Source organism: Bactrocera dorsalis, chromosome 1 (genome assembly GCF_023373825.1).
Source record: "Bactrocera dorsalis isolate Fly_Bdor chromosome 1, ASM2337382v1, whole genome shotgun sequence".
In the NCBI taxonomy this organism is placed as follows: Eukaryota; Metazoa; Arthropoda; class Insecta; order Diptera; family Tephritidae; genus Bactrocera; species Bactrocera dorsalis.
In genome coordinates, this window is record NC_064303.1 from 97047976 (window position 1) to 97072609 (window position 24634).

Genomic DNA, 24634 nt, shown 5'->3' on the forward strand with positions numbered 1-24634 from the left:
ACCATTGTGACATGGTAACTACTAAGAGCATTATCACCATACACTCTTACAATTTAGCGTACGTGTTCGAAGCTGTTTCGCTCAATCTGGCGCCAAAATTTTATCGCGACGCGTTGCTCTTGATTTCGTTTTTCCATTTTCGTGACGAGCACTACAAGTAGTTGAGCAGTTTTTGTTGGATTTGGACAATTTTTGGTCGTAAGATGGCATAATACACTAAGCCATTATTCGTGCCTTTTTAGCCCGTTATATACATTTATTCTTGATTTGTGTACGGAAAAGTGAAAGTGGTTTAGGAGATATGTACGTTAAACATATTAGAGGTTGGGGCCACACCCACTTTTTCAAAATTGTTTACCCACAGATGCACCTTGCCACTGTGATCTCCTTTGACAAATTACAGCTTTATTTCTTTATGTAGTGCTTAGTTATGGCAGTTTGTGGGCGTGGCAGTGTTCCGATTACGCCCATATACGATTTTTTCTACTAAGAAACCTGTATACCGAGTTTCATCAAAATATTTCAATTTTTATTCAAGTTACAGCTTGCGCGGACGGACGGACGGTCGGACAGACAAACAGGCACCCGGATTTCAACTCTTCTCGTCATCCTGTTCATTTATATTCATATTATAACCCTATATCTATCTCACTTAGTTTTAGGTAATACGTACAACCGTTAGCTGAACAAAACTATAATACTCTGTAGCAGCAGGTTGCAAGAGTATAAAAAATATATTTAAGAAGCTCATATTAAAATTTGAGACTAATCGGTTTAGCCATTTTTGAGTAATGTCGGTCACCGACTTTGAAAACATCATTTTGAGAAAAACGCGTTTAAAGTTTGGAATGCACTTCCAAGCACTGTGAAACGGCTTTTCAAATTTGCGTGGAACTTCGAAAATATTCACCGAAACGATATGAAAACTTAAAATAAAAAAATAGATTTTTTTTTAATTCTAACTGTATATAACCCCTAATTGCTTCAGATTTTACGCTAAAAATACATAAATCTTCATAGACAATTTTGTAAAACTTCATAGAGAAGAAAGTTATGTTAAAGCCCCAAATATTCTAGAATTTAAAACTAATATTCCAGGCTTAACATTTTTCGAAAGTTAAAAATAGCGCTAGACAATTATCCAATGCTAGTATTACTAACATACTAAAATCTTTTCTTGAAATATTAAGGTATCTTGATTACTTAAGAGCTGCGAAAATTTTTTCGAACTCAAAAATGCCGCACTAAAAACTCCAAATGCACATCTACCAACATACATAAACATATAAAACTAGAATTGGCTATTTTTTAAACCATTACACAACACACATAAGTATTTAAAACTTTACTTTATACTTTCATAACACATATATACACACATACATACATACTGCAAACTAATGTTCATACAAAAATACTAAAATCATAAGTATATACATACATACGCTTCATAAACATATGCCGCACTTGAATAGCATTCAATCGATATACATTGCCAAGCGCTTCTTTGCACTGCATGTCGTTTTAATTCTTAATTGCACCGTTAAACGTAGAGAGTTTCGTTATTTTGAAAAGATCATCACTTCTGTGGAAACTATTGAACGAAATTACGTGATTCATGGCACGACTCTAACGCTATTAATTCTAATTGCATGTTTTTATTGTTGTAATATGTTGTAAGCTTACTCTTTGGCTGTATACTTAATTGGCTTTGCTCTCGTACAATTTCGTGTTATTTCAATTATATTGCATAGTATTGAAAATAATATAATATTACAAATCAATATGTGCTACTTTCATTTTGCATGCTTACGCGGCATTTAGACTAAGTTTGGCGCACGTTGTAAAGCTTGGAACTTGGCGCCCTACAATCCAGAGTTGCCACCTTGCATACGTGTGCGCTTGGAGGAGACATTAAACCTGCCGCAGGGCAATGTAAGCGTCACGGATAAAAAATCTTTGCAGAGGTGAGTTGGAATTTTTTAAAATTATTACCTTTTTTTTTAATTTTTTTTAAATTAGTATTTTTTAAAATTTTTTGAATTAGTATTTCTTTAATTTTTTTAAATTAATATTTTTTTTAAATTGTTTTTAAATAATTTTTTTTGTTATTTTTTTTTAATTACTTTGTTGTTGTTTTTTAATTATTTTGTTATTTTTTTTTTACTTTTTTTTAAATTAATATTTTTTATTGATTTAAATTAATCTTTTTTTTTTTATTTTTTGTAAATTAACATTTTTTTTATTTTTTAATCAATATTTTCTAATCGATTTAAATAATTTTTTTTTTAAATTTAATAATAAATTTTTTTAAATTGATTTATTTTTCTAATTTTTTCATTTTTTTTTAAATATTTTAAATTAATATTTTTTTATTTTTTTTTATAATTAGTTTTAAATTACTTTTTTTTTAAATTGATATATTTATTTTTTTTTTAAATAATATTTAATTTTTTTTAAATTGATTTATTTTTTATAATTTTTTCATTTTTTTTTAAATATTTTAAATTAATATTTTTTTATTTTTTGATAATTAGTTTTAAATTACTTTTTTTTTAAATTGATATTTAATTTTTTTAAATAATATTTAATTTTTTTAATTGATTTATTTTTATAATTTTTCCAATTTTTTTTTAAATATTTTAAATTAATATTTTTTTCATTTTTTTAAATATTTTTTTTTAATAGTTTTAAATTAATATTTTTTTTTTTTAATTTTTTAAATTGATATATTTTTATAATTTTTTTTTAAATTTTTTTAAATTATATTTTTTTTCAAATTTTCAAATTATTATTTTATTTTTAAATTAATATATATTTTTTATTTTTATAAATTAATATTTTTTCAATTTTTAAATTAATTTTTTTGATTTTTTTTTTAATTGATTAAATTAATATTTTTTTAATTCTTTTAAATTAATATTTCTTTAAATTTTTATTTATTGTTTAATCTTTTAAATTAATATTTTTTACCTTTATATCAATTTTTGTATATATTGTTTTGTCCCCCCACAGTTGGATTTCCCATCATGCTGAAGTGCGCGTCAAGGATGTTAACTTGGATTTGTCCATAAGCACCGTGATTGGTTTGGGTGATTTGGCAGAGGATGAAATCATCACTAACCCTTTGCCTGTTACGGTAAATAGCGCTCATAGCAATAAAATAATTTAAATTTTTTACTTACTGTCTTTTATTCTATTCTATAGATCCATGTGGAAAATGTTAAGCTTAATTTAATCGAAGATCGTCCGCCCGTTAATATTACCTCACCGGGTCCAGTGCCAATACGTCTGGCAATCGGACGCATGCGCATACATCGTGATAAAAATGGCATTGTCAATATACAACCAATAGGTGTGTATTAAATTAGTATTTTTATAACCTAAAAAGTGTTTATTCAGTTTGCCACGAAGTTTATAACATCCCGAAGGAAACGTCGGATACCTTATAAAGGAATTATCAGTCCTAAAATGACTAGCGGAATGAGCAGAGTCGATTTTGCCCGTCTGACTATTAGCACACGCCCTCTCCACCAGAGGCATGTCATTTGTCGATATCGACCTAGTAACTGAACTCCATCTGTTATCGAAACCAAAACTGGTCTATACTCGTACGTGGCTCATTAAGCTACCAGACTAACCTAACCTAACTTATAGGTGCAACCGAAGTGTACATTTTTTTCTATTTATAGTGTAATTTAATCAATAAGCTCTAATTAAGTTTATATTAAAAATAATAGTTTTAACATTTTTAAGTATTTTAAAAACTTTTTTATTTACTTACTTTTGAAATATTTATGAACAAATTTTAATTGATTTTCCGTTTAGAAACTGGTCTAAATGAGGCAGCTACTATAAACTACCCACTAACAGCTGCCGCACTAACACCACGCGATCGCGAACGAGATCGCGAAATACTCTCCATGCAGCTGGTCATGCAGCAGCTCAAAATGGATAATGAAAATTTGCGTAAGCAACTTGTAAATGCGAAAGAAAATGCCGATACGTACAGGTAAGCCACATAGAATAACTGTTGAAATGCGTGGCTCATGCATAATACTCTTTTCTGTTACAGACAAAAGTGCAAACAGGAGAACGACGTGCTGCGCTCGTATCTGAAAGCGGCACAAGACGATATAACCATATTATTAGAGGAGAAAAAGGCTTTACTCGACACGATACGTTCGCTGCAGGTGAGTTTCAGCTAAGAAAATATGCAAATAAATATATATACTGGTATATATATATCCACACGTTCACTGTTGACTTTAATGTGTTTAAGATTTCTACACAACCCTTTACCTACGCGCACAATACACAGATAATAATTATGATAATATGTATTTAAGACACCTGCTCGAATTTGTATGGTGAGAAGCCATAGTAAGAAAACTTAAGCATTTTTGTTCGCTTTTGTTGTTATAATTTGAAGCTCTGAAGCTATTTCACGTGTTTGGCCAAACTGTGTAAAATTTTGTTTCAATTTCATTTATATTTTCAACATTTTATGTATGTTTACTTTTCTAAGCAAATAATTTTCCTTTTATACGTACTACTACTATTACTATTTATCTACTCTTCACCACCACCTAATGTGATTGTTTTCTATTTGATGTGTGTTTTTGAAAACCAAAACAAAAAAATCCTGAAAATTTGGCGTTGAAAACTAAAACAACAGTTAAATCTGAATTCTCGCAACATTTCCGATGCAAGGATCAAAGGTCAGTTTTTGTAGCAAACACAAAAAAATAATAATAAAACAAAAGCGCAAAGTAGAAAAAATGCACTTAAAGTTTGCTTTTGATTTGTAGTTTGTAGGTTAAAACAATCGATGCTGAATTTTAACGCATTTAATTTCTCTATATACTTAGCTTTAAGCATATAGCACCTGCTTGAATTTAAATTTAAAGAGATAGTAACTAGCATGATATCAAGCATATATAATTTCAAATGCACAAAACTTAATTGGCAAATCAAAAATTGAAAGATTGGATTTGCAAGTGCATAAAGTGTTAAAGAAAGACTAGTAAAATCACTGCCTCATTTACAACTGTCAGCTCACAGATTTAACTAAATTTTATTTTATTTATCGATTTTGTATACAATGCCAGTATTATAACAAATCCCAGTTTTGGTTGTGCTATATGGAATTTGCATTTTTGTTTATTAGTGTCACAGATCATTGAATTTTGATTGAAACAGATTAGCATTTTCTAGCTTGGAAATCCTTTGTAGAAGGACGTACGAGTGTATATTTCTAAATTTTTTTTCAGCATTTGATTTCTAGATTTGATTTTTTAATAGTTGCTAAATAGTGGGGACAAAATTAAATAATTCGAAAATATTTACTTATATGAGCAGATCCCTTGAATTTTTTTTATTTTATTTTATTGTATTATTTTATAATATGTAGCGCTTCCAACTTTTGGACAATTTTTTTATTTAATTTGAAGATGTTATTCAAGTGATGCGGGGTGTATATAAATAACTGCAAATATTAATATAATAATATAGTGATTAAAAATATATAAGATATAGCCTGCTACTATATGTCTACAAGGTGCCTTCCAAAGTAAACAGGACATTTTGAATCTAGCGCCTCTGGTGGTGCCATCTATATGTCGATTAGTGCGTTAGAATCTGCTATCTTTATCGATTGTACAGTGAGAATTTCATGACTTATGACTCCATTGGAAGTGAAGTTATTGCGTTTTAAGTGTCAGTATGTTCGTGTTATCGGCGGAAGTGAGCTTCGAACAAAGAGCCAACATTAAATTTTGTTTTAAAATTGGTAAAACTTTTACCGAAACGTTTCAATTGATGAAACAAGTTTATGGCGATGATTGCCTATCCCGTAGCAGAGTGCACGAGTGGTTTCAACGTTTTCAAAGTGGTCGTGAGGACATAAATGACGATCAACATGTGGGCCAATCAAAATCCGTGATCACCGGAAATTTCATCGAAACTGTGCGTGTCATCAAAAATCAGTCGAAATCATCATTGAAATTAATGGAAATGGAATTGAAGATCTTCAACACATCGATATATCGCTTTTTGACCGAACATTTGAGCTTACGAGAGGTGTGTGCACGGTTTGTTCCGCACAAATTGACTGACGACCAAAAATTGCTCAGAATCCAACATTCGAAGGACGCTTATGACCGATTATTTGACACACTTTAACCATTATTCATCTGATATGGCACCGTCCGACTTTTTCCTTTTCGGAAAAATGCATTTGCCCATGAAAGGAAAGCGTTATGCAGACGTAGCGATCATTCAAAAGGCTTGCACCGGCATACTGGCGGTCATGCCGGCCAAGGAGCTAAAACAATATTTCGACATGCTTTTGGACCGTGCAAAAAGCTGTATTGAAGCAGAAGGAGACTATTTTGAATGAAATAAATTGATTTTGCCGAAAAAAACATTTGTTCTTCATTTTTTTTAAAGTCCGGTTTACTTTGGAACGCACCTTGTATTACTAACAAACATATGTACCTATGTCATATGCATACATATCTATGTCAGGATTAAATATTGCTACTTTTTATAGTTTCAAAATAGCAAATTACAAATTTGTGTATATTTAAATGCTGAAAGGGGTTTATTAAGTTTGCTACGAAGTTTGTAACGCCTGGAGGAAAACGTCGGAGATCCTTAAAGTGTGTTTATAAAGCGTATGAACGTGACGAGCTCAGTCCTATTATCAATTTCCGTCTGTATATACGGGAACTAGTCCCTCATTTGTGAGATATTCACACGACCTTTTCTCTTCAATAAGTTGCTCATTTGTCGATATCGGACTGCTATAGTATATACATACGTAGTTGCCATACAATCTGAACGATTGGAATCAAGTACTTGTATGGAAAGTTCTTTCATTTGAAGAGTTATTTGGCATGGATGATTGTCCAAGGAAATATTTCAATCTCCGAAGAAAGGGAATCGATCACCCTTTATCATATAGCTGCCATACAAACAGATCGATCAAAACCAAGTTCTTTAGGGGAAAACTTTTTAAAGTTTTTTCTTGTTTCCTACAACATTGGCTCGTTATATTAGTAAAAAACCATTTTCATTTAAATTGTATTGAACTTTAAACAAAGGATTTTGTAAACATCAAAATAAATCCAAAAACATATATTTCAACAAATTCATTTCATACATTTGATTCGGTGTGTAAAATAATTACAAGTAGAGAAGAGCTAAAAAAATAAAATATTTGATATTTTCACAAAATGCGCCAATTTTTTGTATTTTGACTGCAAAATTTTGCAAACTCTCTTTAAAGTTATCACTCACACTTATTTTTGTGTTGGAAAAGAAATAATATACCGTAAAAAAATAGCTAAAACTTTAAATTTTTCCAAAAAAGTTTTTAAGCATATTGCATTTGTTAGTCTCTCTCAACCGAAAAATATTTAAATTCCTTTAGTATTGCTTATCACGCACTTACTGGCATTCAATTATACTATCGCTAATTTAACTCTTACTCTCTTCCGCTTTTATACTCTCTTCTGAATTTTCGTTTATTATGTTTTTATTTTTTTGTCGAAATATTTTCAACTCGCCATTTCTTGTACTTTCAAATATACAATTATAACTATACAAAATAATAAAAATTATGCTTAAATAAGATAAGCGCCACACGCTTACAATAATGTAAAATATTTCATTTGCTTCTGTTATCCTGCTTCACTCCGCTATTACAACTGGCCAACAGGTTCAACTGACATCATCGAATATAAATAGAAAAAGCGATGGCAACAGGTAGCATAACTGCATGGATTGCATCCAATGCTGCGGCGAGAACAACAATCCATGAAATACGATGCAACCGACGACGACAACACGGCGTAGAATAACAACAACAACACCAGCAACACACACGCGGCGTAGGCTTACTAATATATTTTTTGTTTTGCCACTTTTCAAATCATGCCAAAAATCGCGCCAAGCGCCGCACGAGCAATGAAATCAAATGTTCTACGAAAAAAAGAAATTGTGTGCAACAACAAACAAAAACAAAAACGCGTGTAATTAATAACATTTGCATATTTGACTTAACATTTACATATATAATATGACAGTTGTGTTTCAATTTTAAACTCTATTTTACATTTTTTAATTTGTATACAACTTTTTATTATTTTTCTTGGAATCTTCTTAAAATTTATTAGTTTTCTAAAAAGACTGAATATCGCGTTTCTTTTCCGTTGTTTTCCATGTTTGCTATGTTAAATAAAAGTAAATTTTTTCATTAAATTAATTTTAAAATGCTCAAAAACTTTGTTTGCATAACGAATATTGAAATATATGAAGCAATAATGCGGTTCGTTTATAAACTAAATTTTGGAATTAACTATTTATTCAAGCAGAATTGGTTATTTTTATTCCTAAACTAATTTTAAAAATTATTGTTGAAGTAAATTTTTTCTCATTTCGTATATTTTTTCCAAAAATTAGCTTCTTTTGAATTTTGTTTTTATGCATTTTGTTTTACAAAAATATAGAGGATTATTTTTTCACTTTTCACAATTTTTTTTCTAAAACTTTAAAATTTTTTTTAAATAATATTTGTTGGATATTACTGATCTTAACCTAACTCCAAAAATTATTATTGAAGTAAAGTATTTTTCGGTCTCTTTTCGCATATTTTTTTCTAAAAACTAGATTAAACAATTTTTTTTAATAAAATTTGTTGTATATTCCTAACTTAATTCCAGAAATTATTGTCAAGTAAAATTATATTTTTCACTCAATTTTTTCTTTTCGCATAATTTTCTTAAACTTAAAACTTTTTTCATTTTTATTTAAATAAATTTTGTTTGATATTACTATTCCTAAACGGATTCAAAAATTATTGACGAAGTAAAGTACTTTTTTCTCTTTTCGCTTATTTTTTCTAAAAATTTGCTTCTTTTGATTTTTTTTTTAATTTGTTGGATATTCCTATTCCTAAACTGATTCCAAAAATTTTTGAAAAAGTAAAACATATTTTTTTCACTTTTCGCAACTTTTTTAAAATCAATTTCTTTTTAATTTTTATTATGAAATTTATTTCCCGAAATTATTCTCAATTAAAACGTATTATTTTCTTTTTTTGAGGTTTTTTTATACATTTTTTTTTTGAATATTTCCTAACCTAATTACAAAAATTATTGAGGAAGAAAATATAATTTTTTCTACTATTTCTAACCTAATTCCAGAAACTATTGTCAAGGAAATTATTATTTTTTTCACCTTTCAAAATGTTTTTTTTTTAATTAACTTCGTTTGAATTGTTTTTTTTTTTAATTTGTTTGATATAACTATTACTTAATTCCAAAAATTAAAAAAAAACATTGACGAAGTGAATATATTATATATGTATATGTATATGTATATGTTTTTAAATCAAATAAAATTTTTCAAAATATAATTTTCATAATATCAGCAGTTTGAAACACATAAATCAAGCAGAATATTGCCAATATGAAATTCATAACCTAAAAATCACAGAAAAATTAAAATGCGGTCACTTTTTATATTTAGCTGCAAAAAGCAATATCTTAAATTAAAATTATTAATACTTGCATATGTATGTGTTCTAGGAAAACTTAAGTTTTTAAAACTGTATCGGCCAAGAGTGAAGCCAGTCTTTTTACATCTCAATTATTGTTTATTCCAATAAAAAATGTATGTATATCACTTTCTGTTTTTGTAAAAATTTAATTTAAAAGATTATAAAAATTTAATTAAAACTTTAAAAATTTGTATGAAAATATTTTTAAATTGTTATTAAAAATTAAATTAACTTATGCGTTTAACGCTGCTTATTACGTGATTACACCGTGGGTATATTATAATTATGAAAAAAAAAAATATTTTTATTATAAATCTGCTTTATTTGTAACTATTATTTACATAACTGCTTATATAATTCACTTTTTTTAGCGAAAATAATTTCAATAATTAAACAGCTATGATTTTAGCAGCATAACAAATCGTTGTGATTTACTATCATATCAATAAAACGTAAACAAAAACAACTAAAAAAAAACTTAAAATAAAAAATAAATAAAATGCGCTTTAGCTTTAATGATTAAAACAAATATATATATACATTACTTTCATAAAAAATCGGTGTTCATGCATATGTTGTTTATAGTATTTTGCTATTTGCGCTTTTTAATTTTTTTTTTTTAAATGCGCTGTTTAGCAACAAAGGATATCTTGTATACTGAAGGCTACAGAACAAATAACTACTTTTAAAATGAAATATAAGACTCTGTGCTTTTAATAAAATGTATAAAAATTTGCAAATTTATAAAAGAATTATCAAAATTACAACGATAACTTTTTTTTATAAATTTGCAATGTTTTTAAATTTTAATTATAAAATGAAATTTATATATACTTTTACTATAATTAACAAATAAAATGTTCATTAGACTTGTATTACTTAATGGCAATTGTTAAAAGAGCCTAAATCGGTTTAAGCCAATGGGTATTAGGCCCATGCTTTTAGTAAGAATATATGATGTGTTTTAACTAAAAAAATACACTAGTATCGTGTGCTGCGAATCGCGTTAAAAAGCAAAGGAAGCACAGTATGTAATCAGATTTTGGTTTTGAGTGGGAACACCTTCATTAGTTTCAGTCGATTTAAGCTTTTTTAACACGTCGCCACAAATAAACTGAAATCCGTCATACATTAGAGTTTACTAATTTTACTATGGATCAGCGAAAAATACTACGAGAGTTATAAAACGGTAATTTATAGAAATATCGAGCACCAAGCCACTTTTGTGTCTGTGAAGTTAACGTAAAGACGCTGTAAATATATTTTTTCACTTAAATATTATTACTTTTTTGCACATATCGCTCGATCTAATGCAAATCCTATTGTGACCGATTTATTCCTTGACCGTAGAGTTGTTGTTTTAAAAATAATTCTTGTAATTTTTTGTACGAACTGACTTTATTTGGATTTTTCTTTATTTTTTACAATGTTGTAAATGATAATTTTTTAATGTTAACGAACAAATTTTTATGGTTTTTTGTAATATTTGTTGAAGTCGAAATTAACTTTTTGTATAAAAAATAATATTAGTACACAAATTATTATTTTTTTTTTAACTGTGTATATAGTTTCTTTAATCGTCAATAACACATGAAGGGAAATTATTGAACTCAAATTCGTAATCGGGGCACCTCAAAAACCCCATTGACCTCTTAGCACATCAGTGGCAAATTTTTCCTACAGATTTGTTGACTAGTGTTATCTGCAGAAACGTTTCAATTACAGTTAGTGACGGCCTTTCGTATGCTTTTTGTTATCGTTTTATATTTTTTTCGTCCGTTATTCCTGATCTCAGCACGTGTTCGCAACAAATCCACTTAATTTACAAAATATACGAAATTTTGGCTGAAAACTGTATATTCCATCCCAAAGTAACTACAAATGCGTTCCACTAAGTTGTGCTAAGATTTTGCTCGAACTTTTAAATTAAAAAAAAGGCGTGAAATAAAAAATCAACACAAATTCACTATTGAGATATATTTTTTCTTTTCAAAAAAATTCCATATTTAAAAAATTATATTTAAAAATAATTTAAAAAAATATATATTTTTTCCAAAAAAATTTCAAATTTAAAAAAATCATAAATTAAAATATTATATTAAAATTATATTTTTTTTCCAAAAAAATTTCAAATTTTAAAGAAGTATATATTAATATATTATATTAAAATTACATATTTTTTTCTAAAAAAAATTTCAAATTTAAAAAAAGTATAATTTCATATATTTTAAATAAACTATTGAGGAAATATCAGTGAAATATGTATGTTCATTCCTTTATAATATCCTTCTGCATATATTTGTTAATATGAGTTGCTTCAATCTTCTACAAAAGTTTTAATATAAAAAAATTAGAATTAATATTTGCATTAGTTATAAAAAAATATTTAAAAATTAAATTATTTATAAAAAGTTAAAAAAAAAATTAAATTGTAGCGTTTATAAAATCAAAAGTGAAAAAATCATAATACAAAAAATCCAGAGTATTTACCGAAAAACAAATTGCAATGCAGAAAATTGTAGGTTATGTGCAATTTGAAACCGTTAATAATATGTAAATTGCCTGTTCATATACTTAAAAGTTATACCTGTATAAAAATTAAAAAAAAAAATATTTACACACACATACATACATTACATATATAACATATACATTAACCGTTATATCTGTATATCGAATTTTAGTGTATTTTAAAAACGTTTTTTTTTGTAGTTAGGCAATTATATTACAAATAAAATATTATACTACAAACATAAATAAGCAACATGGCAAACTACGTAACGGTTTGCAAATTTTAATAGGACACATATATAAAGAACAATTAAATTAAATATTAATGTATTAACAACTGATTAAATCAAATTAAAAACTTAAGTCAACCTTCAACCTCATAAGTGTCGAAGCAGCAACGTTATTTGTGTGTATTTTACAGTTAGAGTTATAGTATTAAATAAAATCGATGTGTAATTAATTAAATAAACACAGAGCAAACATAAAAAAGTTACTAAAATTTGAATATAATATAAAAACATAAAACTAAAAGTATTTAAATCTTGGAATTGACGCAGAAAATCAAATCATAAATACAAACATATATTAAAATGCGTAGATATACAAATGTAATGTCTTTAGTGAAAATATAAAAGCAAAACATGCAAGTGTTAGCCAATTTTAAAACAGAATTAAAAAAAAAAGAAATACAAATACATACCGATATACATAGTTTCCTTAATAGTTTTTTAAAACAAAATTAAAAATTATATAAAATATATGGTAAAATTGTGTATGTATATGTGCGCCGACTATATACACATACATACATGCAAAAACTTGCTAAATTATAAAATTAAAATTATATTATTGTTGTTCCATTATAAGGAAAATAAAGTGTGTATATTTGAATTTATAAAATTGCCTAAATAAAAGTATAATTATAATATGTGATCAAGTGACTTTTAATGTGTGTGTTAGAAAAAAATCATTCAATCATTTAAAAATATATTATTTTTCTCACTCACATTTTTTACTTATTATTTACTTTTTGTTTTGCTTGAATTTAGTTCAATTTTTTTATAACAATAAAATTAAGCTGTCTGAAAATTTTAAATAATTCAAAAATTTATTATTTTCTTTATAAAATTAAGCATATTTTATACATTTTTAATATTTAAATCGGCTTAACATTGTAAATACTTCAAAACTTTAGTATTTCCTTTAGGGGAAAAAACATTTTTATATTTTGTAATTCCTAAAATCTTTATTAAAAGTAACCATTTCTAATTCTGATTTTGAAATTAAAAATTATTTTTATTTTAATTTTTAATTCCGATTTTGCGATTAAATTAAAACTTTTTTTATATCCAAAATTAATAATTGGAAATTTACTTTTTAATCTCAAATTTCTTTAATTTAAAATTTTCTAAAGAAAAAATTTAATCGCAAACTTGAATTTAAAACTGAATTTTTAATCAAAATTTTTTTTTTTTAATTTTTATTTGATATATTTTGCGATTAAATTATTTAATTTCCCAAAACTCAAATTAATATGTTTTTAATTTAATTTTTAAATTTATATCAATTAAAATTTTCCAAAAATTCGATTTAGTAATTGAAAATTTAATTTATAATCGCAAATATTTCGAATTAAAATTTTAATTTCCTAATTGAAAATAAAAGTAAATTATGTTATTTTATGTTTTCAAAACAAAAAAATCAAAATTATAAAATTACAACTTTAATATTTTACTAAAAAGTTTCATGAGACATCTGTAGTGTAAATATAAAAAAGATCTGTGAAATTATTTGACTTAAACTGTAGAAAAAATATAAAAATATTTCAAACTTAAATTTAAAATAAGTGTTCAAAACATTCTTCCTTACTTTAAAAAAAACTTATTATTTTTTATAATTTTTAGATTATATACATATTTTCAAAACAAAAAAATATCAAAATTACAAAGTTTTTTTATCATACAATTTTAATATTTTATTTAAAAATTTCATTAGACATACATAAATATAATACAAAATAAATTCATATAAATATCACATACATATAAATTTCCGATGTACAAAATAAATTATCATAATCCTTTAATGAACCAACCATTTTAATCGCGACATAGCGCCAATTGTATAAGTGGCAACACCTTAATCGAAGACAGATCTGCTAATATAGCCTCAATATTATCTAGCGATGTGACCTGTAAGAGACTGTCTTTGCGGAAACTTAAAATAATTATGGCGAAGAGTGAGAGCACCTCCAAACTGTCGTAGCCAAGTATCTGCAAAAAAAAATTAATTAAATTAAATTAGAAAAGTATTTTAATTTTGAAAAAAAAAAAAAATAATCGAGCGCACCAAATCCCACAGTATAAGCAGTTGATCCGGCGGCAAATGACCACTGAAGGCGCGCATGAGCCATTTGAAGACGACACGGATGCTAAAATGAGATCAAATATGCTTCTTTAATATAAAAATAAGGTATGTGATATTATAACAAAAGTGTGTAAGGAATTTATAAGTTCTCATGCGATTATTCATAAAATTTTATTATTTAAAGCTATTATATGGTATTGTGGTATTAAATGTGATGTGTAAGTTGCATGCCATAAAATGCGTTCACAAGATTTGCTTGAGATGAAAAATTATTGTATCATTAAGATCGTGTGATATGTTTTTTACACTTTTTGTAATTTTGTTAATTTTTATTTTTTATATATATTATATTACACTTGGTATGAGATCAAAAAAAGATATAATGTAATAAGTTGTTTATATGTGAATAATATATGAGTTGATGATGTGATTGCTTGATATAGAAATCTGAAATGTAATGATCAGATGTCATGTGAAAATCAGCAATATACGAGGGCTGTCCGATAAATAACCGACCTAACCATGATGCACGCGACTTTTTCAAATTTTTTTTTTTTTTTTCTACATAGTCTCCTTGTAACTCCACACACTTCTCCCAGCGATGCTCCCATCTCTGCAACCCTTCCAAATAGTACTTGGCGTCTTTGTCTGCAAAATACGAGTTCACGAAAGAGATTGCCTCCTCTTTGACGAAAATCTCTGGCCACCGAGCGCAGTTTTAAGTTGAGGAAACAAAAAAAAAGTCGCTTGGTGTTAGATCCGGTGAATAAGGTAGATGGTCAAGCAGTTCGAATCGCAATTCGTGGATTTTCGCCATGGCGACTGTTGAGGTGTGAGATGGTGCGTTGTCTTGGTGGAACAAGACTTTCTTTTTTTGCAAATGTGACCGATTTTTCGAAATTTCTTCCTTTAGCTTGTCCAATAATGATGCGTAGTATGCTCCTGTTATAGTTTTTCCTTTTTCAAGATAGTCGATAAAAATAATTCCATGGCTGTCCCAAAAAACACTCGCCATCACTTTCCCAGCCGAATACACAGCTTTAGGTTTTTTTGGGGCTGGTTCCCCCTTTTCAATCCACTGTTTAGATTGGTTTTTTGTTTCGGGCGTATAATGATGAATCCAAGTTTCGTCTACAGTTATCAATCGGCGCCAAAACTCGGTCTTATTGCCTCTAAACTGAGCCAACAGAGCACTGGAAATGTTCATGCGCGCACGTTTGTGGTCTAGCGTAAGCAAACGCGGCACCCAACGCGCGGACAGCTTTCTGATGCCCAAATCTTGGTTTAATATGTGACAAACAGTTTCTTTTGACATCTTCATAATCTCAGCTATTTCCCTTACTTTAATCCGGCGGTCGTCTAGTACCAATTGATGAACTTTAGCGATGTTATCGTTAGTGGTTACAGTTTTTGGACGCCCAGGACGTTCATCATCTTCCAAGCTCCTGCAACCACGTTTAAATTCAGCTGCCCAAAATTTTACGGTGGTAAACGATGGTGCAGAGTCACCATACACAGAGTCCAACTCATCTTTGATTTGTGAAGGCGTATTGCCTTTCAAAAATAAAAATTTAATTACAGCTCGATATTCAATTTTTTCCATTTTGGGGAAATCACCGAAATAGACTCACAAAAACGACTGTCAACAGATAATTGCGCAAGATAAATTTCTGAAATTTTGGCGAGCAGCTATTATAATATGCACAATTTGAAGTAGAAACTTTTTTTTCAGATGTGCCGCTAGCTTCACGTTGAGGTCGGTTATTTATCGGACAGCCCTCGTATGGTGTTTATTTCAGAAATAGAGAAATAAAATGTAATATGAAAAGAAATAATTTATAGAAAAGGGTATGCCGTGATGTGACAAAACATTGTGATGTAATGATGTGATGTATTTGTAAGAGAAATTTGATTTGAATGTTTGTAAGGATATTCTTGAAAGTGATATTTAATTTAATTTATGCATTTGTTAGAATATTCTTGAAAGATATCTCTTTCTAAAATTCGTTCCCTAACTTTCTGTAAAATATTATTGAGCGTGTGATTGTACTATTATAATTCTTAATATCATTCTACATACATATCATCATATATGATAATATACATGAAAAAAATTTGATGTGCTGTAGTAATATCGTATAATTTTAAGAGATTTTATCATGTCTTGTTCAAAAAATATCTGTTTGAAAGTGTTGGATGTGATGATGATGAGATATGATGTGATGCGTAGAGTCTTAATTTTAATATACTCGTGTTATTGGGAATTATAAATTAATTATTATAACGATACAGATCAAATATACTGGAGTGTTATATATATGTAGTTAGACGTAATTGATTATAGATACATGTACCTACTATTTTATGTGATCCAACAAAAGAATGTGATGTATTGATATTGTATCTACTTATCAGAGTCCTGCACGAGTAATTAAAAAGTAACATGTTAGCAAGCGGCGATGCCGATGCGGCGAGTACACGCTACGTAACGGTACTTTGGCATCGTGGGCATCGGCATCGAGGGTATCGGCATCGCGGGCATCGCGGGCATCGCCGATTACTAACATGTTACCAGTGGTCGGCATTTCTTAGAACAATTGTGGAAACTAACTTCACACGTACGCTTACGCTCTATCGCAGAGCCGCTCAAAATTTTTCATGCCTATACTCGGAGTATAGGCAAGCAAATGCAGTCGAAGCATGTACGCTATGACGCTAATTCTGCCAGCGTCAAAAATACACTCGAAATACAGGAATTCAGTTTCGAATAAGCATATAGAGGACTTAATGAGAATCAAAACTTACGATCTTGAAGTCGATATGGAAAAAATCATGGAAAGTTAAAAAAATGAACTTAAAATTATTGTTGTTCTTAATTGCTTTTTTAATCAAAAACCATAATTTTTTATTTTTTTCTAAATTTTTAATAACAAAATAACCAAATAGCACGATTTCACTCAGTGTACTAAGCAAGCGCGCGCACACAATCATACGCTAGCAGATATCAAATGTGTGATTGTATGCGTTGGTAAATAAATAGCGCATTACCAGATAGTAATCGTACGATGCCACGATGCCGCGATGCCGATGCGCAATGTTACCTTCGCATCGTGGTAATCGTCAGAAGTGTTACTTAGTAACGTAATCGTACGATGCCTACCTTAATCGTGCAGGCCTCTGCTACTTATATAATGAGTTAATGCGATTTTAAGAGGTGATATCATTTACTAATGATATGATTTACTATGTGCTTGATGCACTTATGTATGATATAATGATATGATGTGCAGTAATCTTTAATCTGTGGGCAAAAAATAGTAAGACTTTTTAATTTAAATTTCGCGCGAAAACACATTCGTTGAAATAGCTTTTTTTTCTAGGTTGATATAACTGTCAGTGTGATCTGTGCCACATTTAAACTAATCATAATTATTAGCATACGCTTGTCTTTCTAAACTATTGTATATAAAGTGCATTCGGCGATTTTTACGATGAGAGAAACTATTCACCAAAGTAGTTCCGATTATCAGGATGTCTTGAAACATATCATTACTGGCGAAGAAGATTTTTCTAATTTTTCTCTTACTATTTTTGCTCATAGTAGTATGTATAATATGGGCGCCAATTTACGTTCAGAAAAATAATACATATGTGTAATGATAAGAGCATATGTCATGATGTGATGAAATGTTGCGATGTGATTTTTATCATGTGTATGTATTGTATTGTATGGATTAAAACCTGGAAAATAATATTGTGATGATATGGCATGATGTGATGCAATATTGTGATGTGATTTATTGTATGGCTTAAGATCTAGGAAATAATATTTTGCATGTGATATATTTGATTACTTTATGTGATATATTTGATGTGATGGAAATGATTTGATTGTATGTCTAACAAATTATATACATATATATATGTAAATTAAAATTATACTTTTTAGCATTGCAGAGAGAGAGTGTGAGTTATTTTTGAAAACACAATGACAGGTGGTCTGATGTAATTGTACGATGCGAGAGTTTTTGATATGATGTTATTTAATATGAGGAAAAGCAAAAGAACTGAATCATATTCTTTAGGATCAAGACTGATTTGATATGAGTTGAATAGATGAAAGTTATTATTATTAAATAAAATAAGCTGCTATTTAACTATTATATGTTAATTTTTAACAAAAAATTCTTACGGTTGTATTTGCAGCTCGCGAAAATGCGACCATAATAGCGGTTCATGTGTTTGCAGCAGCTTCTCAAACAACAAACATAAGCTAACAATGCCCTGCAATGACAGTATTAATCACGTGACTAACCTCAAATTACGCTAAGCGCCTTGATACTAACTTGTGGATGTGTATTTATTGTGGTCAAACGATGGCAATAACGTATATAGAATGCGCGAAATGTGAAGTACAAATTTATAGACGAATCATAGAGATAACAAAATGGCGCCGCTGAAAAAGTAGAGCGTAATCAAGACTAAATCAACAGAGGAGATGTGAAGGAATTTCATTGCAACTTACCAAACATGCAGATGCCGTGGAAGGGCACCACACCCGACGGTGGTCCTTCATAATTTCTACCCTTTACCGGATATTTCTCAAACTGTATTTGATTGGCGATTTCTGTGTCGCGTGAAAAGCAAAGCATAATCTGATAGAGTACATCTTCGAAAACAAAATACTGATCATCATTTGAAGCGGTCAATTGAATATCCTTGAAGATCAGCTTGTCTACAATATGATCGGTGGTTAAAACTTTGTTGCGCAAACGAGCCCAGTGATCGCATTCCTAAAGTGAGAGCAAAGAAAGAAAAGTGAATGAATGAGTGGTACTCGTAAATTATAGAGCTTTCAGAAAAGTGTATGAAAAATGTGTTGAAAAGTAAATGAAAAGACAACTGTAAGAAAAGTGTATAAAAAATTCTCGAGTGATATCTCATATTAATGAAAAAGTTCGTAATTGATCATAAAGTCAGCGTTTCTAAAAAAATATGAAAAGAAATATGAAAGTGATGTTTGACAGCAACAAAACCACCGCTCACCAACCTGTCCATTCATATAACTGCCATGCGACAGTACAAAAGACCAGAGTTCGCCACGAAAAGGTGCCGGCGTCCTGCCCTTCTTCAGAAAGTGTTGACAAAGTGGCGCTTGCTTGGTGTCCAGTATGCGTTTACATTGCGTGGGTAAGTCTAAATTATTTGTTGTACCCTCTTTGCGAAACAATTCAGCGAATAGTAGACGCTTGAAGTGGCGATAAGTTCATTTGACATGATTATTATTATTTATATATTACTACAAAATATGCCATTTTACCAATTCGAAGAGATTTTTGACTGGTAATTCGATGTGTGAGAACTCCCAGTTAGGAACTTGTCTATAAAAAACAATTCAAAAGTTATAGGTATAACATTTAGATTTTTATATGGGCAAAAATTTGTGATAATGAGGAAAAATGTACACAAACTCAGTGTCTTCGGGCGGTTTTTGGGGGCCCTTGAGTGAGAGTAGCACATCCAAGAGATCCTTTGGCGCATAGACGGGTCGGTAGTTGGAAAGATCTAGTAAGGTGGTAGAAAGCATATTTGTTATAAAATACTCTATTTTGGACAAAAAATATTTTGGAATCATTTTTGTGTGTAATGTGGTTTCTTATAGTCTAGAACTTTTTAAAATGGTCTGAAGATTAATTTGTCTAACACATAAGACAATTATAAGACGGAGAGATCAAATTACCATTCACCAAAGCACCAAAGAGCAATATTCTCAATGTCTTATTGTAGGTTGTGGTCTTAACTTCAACTCGTTGTATCTTAGTCTCAAACCCTATCCTCTTTTGAAGTCAGTTAGGAGTAACCAATTCAAATGTATTTAACTGACTAACCTATATTCGACAATTATTAGACGAACAGATCAAAGTTCATCAAAGCATAAAACAGTACCATAATATTCTCAACTTGTTCGACCTTAGTTTCAAACCCAATCCGCTTTTTGAAGTTAGTTAAGTATAACAAATCCAAATGAATTTAACTGACTAACCTTCGTGTGGAGTTTTTTCAAACCTTGAACGTTTATTTAAGAAAAAGTGTACCGTAGTTTTATTCAAATTATTGCCCATCTGAAGCTATAACATTTTCTTATCTTTCTCACAATTTGTGGTTCCGATCCCAAAAGAGTTGTGCCGGCTTGGCGGCGAAAAATAAATCAAGTAAATTTTTGATACCCTATTTTAATGTGAGCCGTGTTTCAGTCAGGTCGTTCTGCATCGACCGGACCAAATGGTAGTCAGAAGAGCAAGATCTAGGCTTTAAGACCGGTGAAGCATACCTCATCGGCCCCTTTTGCTTTAGGTTTAGCGTAGAATTAGCTGGTCTGCCAGATTTAGATATGATTTTGCGTTTAGGATTTTCGTAATGAATTAATTGTTCAACACCGGTCACAAGAGATGCCCTATTTTGATGTGAACCGTATTTCAGTTAGGTCGTTCTGCATCGGACCTCCTTGGCCCCTTTTGCTTCAGATTTAGGGTAGAATTAACTGGTCGTCCAAGCACAGTTATGGTTTCTGCATTTGAGATTTTGGTAATAGATCCATTTTTTTATCAAGGATATCCAATGCAAAAACAATTTCTTTTCGGAACGAGCAAGCAGCATTTCTGACAAGTAAAATCGTCTTTCAACGTCTCTTGGCTTCAATTCATATGACAGCCAGTTTTCTTGGCTTGGAATATTGTTGTTGTGGCGGCAGAGTTTCGCCAAGTTGACAGTCCTTGACCGGATAAAAAATTTACGTCCGTTCCGGTTACGTAGACCCGACTGTCGTGGGAGTGACTTGGTTTGGAATCTGTCCGGTTGCTTACAAACGCTTTTAAATGGCTTCTGGAGTAACTTCTAAAGATTCTGGTATCTTTGACAACAACTGTTATGCGACTACGGACTACTGCTGGGTTTCAATAGGTCGAGGTCAGCAAAGCGATAATAACTTGTCGAATCCTAAAAAATATGGTCGCCTAAAGAGCTAAAAAAGGTCATTGTCAATCTCTACCTACACCCTAGATAAGAGTATGCTGATGTCTATTCTGTTTCTGAATATATATGGTACCTCTACAAAATATATCATATCTTCTTTTATTCGGTTCGAGTGAAATTCAAAATATGATTACCCACATTATTGAAAGTTCATCATCCATAAGTTCACAACCAAGGACTCACTTACCAATTGTGTAATTGCTTAACTCTTCCCATTTACTAATCAACTCATCACGATCCATCACGGCGCGAGGCTGTCCATGCAGCGGCATACTCAACTCGGCGCACATTGCATTCAAACTTTTACGCACACGACGATCCCATTGTACAGCCGAGCGTCGCAGATAGGCCAACGGGTCGGCGCCATGTCCTATCTTCTCCTGAGACTTTGTCTCTGTAATTAGAGTGTTGCGTACTAAATGGAATACTATATTGCGGATTTCCGTTTCAAGGCCAGTCGATTTGATGGCATCCTCTAGGGTATTGCGTAAGTCATTTTTGTCAACCCCTGGGCTGCAAGCTAGTATCTAAGCGAAAGCATAAGTGGATTCTAGCCATTAAAGGAGGAATGTATTGGTTTTCCTTTCGTATACCTGTACTTTTTTGAAAATCTCATCGTAATTTTTCATTGCTTTTATGGCGACGGCGAGCTTTTGCGCCGTGTGATGTATGCTGGCATCACGTAACTCCTCCATTTCCGTTATAAAAGTTTAACAAATTACAATATTTGAAATCTAAAAAATATGCGTATTGTATGCGTAAAATTTTGAAGAAAGCTTTCTTTTTAATCTGGATCAATGATTTAATTATTCAAATGTTTATCAAAAAAATTATACGTTCGTCTTTCATCGAATTGTTATTGTTTGTTGTTTGAATTTTTCTTCATTTTCTGTCGTGTGTTTATCGATCTAATTGTTATGAATGAAAATTGGAGAAACTACTATGACAACCAATAGTGTTTGTAAATGTTCACATTTATTTTTATAATCTTGAAACTTGTTGCCACAGGGTATAATTGTTTTGTTCATCTAACGGTTGTACGTATCACATAAAACTAATCGATAGAAATATAGGGTTATATATATATATATATATGTATATATAAATGATCAGAATGGAGCGACGAGTTAAAATCGCGGCTACTGTCTGTCGGTCCCTTCGTCCGTGCAAGCTGTACCTTGAGTGAAAATTAAGATATCTTGATGAAACTAGGAATACAGGTTTTTTAGTACAAAAAAAAGTTCGAGATCGTAGATGTGCGCAGTCGGGCCCCTGCCACGCCCACAAAACGCCATTAAAGGAAAATCTATAAAATGGCATAACTAAGCATTAAAATAAGATATAGAACCGTAATTCGGCACATAGGATTGTAGTAGCAAGGGTCACCAGTGGGCTGAAATTTTTGAAAAAGTGGGCATGGCCCAGTCCAATATAGGTTTAATGGACATATTTATATTTGAGACCGCTACAACTACAGTAGCCAAATTCGCATATGACAATTCGCATAGGAACTGTTACCAACCAGGTGAAAATTGTTGAAATCGGATGATAACTCCAACTCTTCCCATATAACGGTACTGCTTAAAACTACTTAAAGTGCAAGAGGTCAAGAACTTAATACGCTAGAGACATAAAATTTTACCCTCGAAATGGTATGAGAAGGCTTTAAAGAAGACGGTATAAAAACTAAATAGTGGAACTAACATATCTCAGGATCTGCTCGACCGATTTCAACCAAATTTGGTACATGACATTCTTCTAACATCGGGGGCGAAATCGGACTGCAACCACACCTACTTCCCATATAATACAATTTTACATTTTATTTGACTCTTTCACTTGCCGGTATACAAATCAAGAAGAAATTAATATAACGGGATACAACTTTGAGTATTTCACTTTGTAACCAAAAATTGTTCATTTTGGCTGCAACAAGATATTGGTCCGAGTCGTTGTTAGGACCTCGATCTGGTTGGTGGCTTTTCGATCCGTAGACAGTCAGGCAGCTTGATGAATTTTTCTATGCTGGAAGTTGATACAACAGATGGCCATATTTCGGTCCCAGGCGAAGTCGAACAGCCTGGAACAGAATGTTTCCTCGAGAAGGCTTAATTTACCGCCAGCGATATGTTGAAGAACCTCGCTTTGTTGCGGATTTTGGTTAGACGTTCATCCACCGGAGTGAATGATAGTATTCGGCGGCAAAGTCTCTCTCCCACCACGAATTTTACATCGAATTTCCACTTCTTTATATGGCCACTGTAGTTAATGCCACAAGGACTTACTCGCCTCAGTGCTTGTCCCGTCCAACGCATTTCTTGGAAGGCGGTGATGTCAGCCTTTATTTTTACGAGGACACTAACAAGCTGGACAGCGGCACCTTCTCAATTAAAGGACCGGACATTCTAGGTACATGCTCTTAAAACGTTATCCTTAGTGCGTTTGCTATGGTCGTCATCAAAAAGGCGGTCTCTCATCCGAGGCTGTTTATGCTTTTGCATTAGTAGTGCTTTTTACGTGGCTAGTCCCAAAACCAGCGCACAACAATGTGGAGGGATGGTACGCCTTCTCACTTTAACTCGCCTTCAAACGGATGTTTTCTGGCTACCCATTCCCAAGTGAATGGCCTGAGAACTTTCCTGACTTGCGTGAACTTCTGCACATGGCTCCATCCTCCAATATGTACATATAATGTACCATAAAACGCACTGACCAATCACAAATCATTTATCTTTACGCAATTTGGCCTAGATTCAAAAATTACTCGAAATTCTGGAATACTTCCTTATTAATAATCATTTTTACTTAATCATAAATTTTCGTATAAAATTACGCATCATACAATTTGCAATTGGCCTTTCTACTTCATAATTACCGTTTCAAACCAATAGAAGGCCACTTATTATCTGCCTTCATATTGACGAATGAAAATTAATTCCGAATGTCTCACGTGTTGAGTGAAAATTTTCGCATAAAAACGCATAACATATCAGTCAAGTGAGAAATTGTACGCCCACACAAAAATTATATACATATGTGTACGTATGTATGTGGCTTGAGACAAATTTGCCGCACTATTTACTCGAAAATAAATAAACGCTATATGCAAATAGCATATAAATTCTTATTATTTACCCATTTGTATGTTTGAATGAGTGC

General features: G+C 30.6%; 3 protein-coding genes across 15 annotated transcripts in view; 2 read left to right on the plus strand and 1 right to left on the minus strand.

Annotated features, from left to right (window-relative positions):
- LOC105228769 (UHRF1-binding protein 1) overlaps positions 1-19273 on the plus strand; it is a 45840-nt gene extending 26567 nt beyond the window's left edge. For 6 of the 11 annotated variants that reach the window (XM_049456833.1, XM_049456927.1, XM_049457128.1 and 3 more), the window contains 6 exons: positions 1825-1967; positions 3016-3139; positions 3208-3355; positions 3829-4012; positions 4076-4193; positions 7724-8067. In XM_049456833.1, the coding sequence (XP_049312790.1) occupies positions 1825-1967; positions 3016-3139; positions 3208-3355; positions 3829-4012; positions 4076-4193; positions 7724-7774 (768 nt within the window). In that variant the 3' untranslated portion in view covers positions 7775-8067. Of the gene's footprint in view, positions 1-1824; positions 1968-3015; positions 3140-3207; positions 3356-3828; positions 4013-4075; positions 4194-4678; positions 4722-7723; positions 8068-18649 lie in introns of those variants that run through there. The other 5 variants (XM_049456777.1, XM_049456854.1, XM_049457077.1 and 2 more) reach the window with 2 other exon arrangements.
- Positions 14026-22518, minus strand: LOC105228767 (TBC1 domain family member 19). 2 transcript variants are annotated; one of them, XM_011208724.3, is made up of 10 exons: positions 22069-22518; positions 21663-22002; positions 19915-20008; positions 19764-19824; positions 19494-19691; positions 18969-19236; positions 18790-18899; positions 18636-18727; positions 14426-14507; positions 14026-14349 (listed from the first exon to the last, which is right to left on the minus strand). In XM_011208724.3, exons 1-10 carry the CDS (start codon positions 22168-22170, stop codon positions 14176-14178), a joined length of 1521 nt encoding a protein of 506 aa, XP_011207026.1. In that variant the 5' UTR covers positions 22171-22518; the 3' UTR covers positions 14026-14175. The 2 variants fall into 2 exon arrangements, with proteins under 2 accessions (XP_011207026.1, XP_011207025.1); XM_011208723.3 differs by having other exon boundaries at positions 19909-20008; positions 22069-22517.
- The window catches only part of LOC105228766 (troponin C), a 31978-nt gene continuing 26849 nt past the window's right edge, over positions 19506-24634 (plus strand). The window contains exon 1 of one of the 2 annotated variants that reach the window (XM_029551326.2): positions 19506-19633. The gene's annotated coding sequence lies outside the window, so the exon portion shown is untranslated. The remainder of the gene's footprint in view (positions 19634-24634) is intronic. The other variant, XM_049458907.1, reaches the window with a different exon arrangement.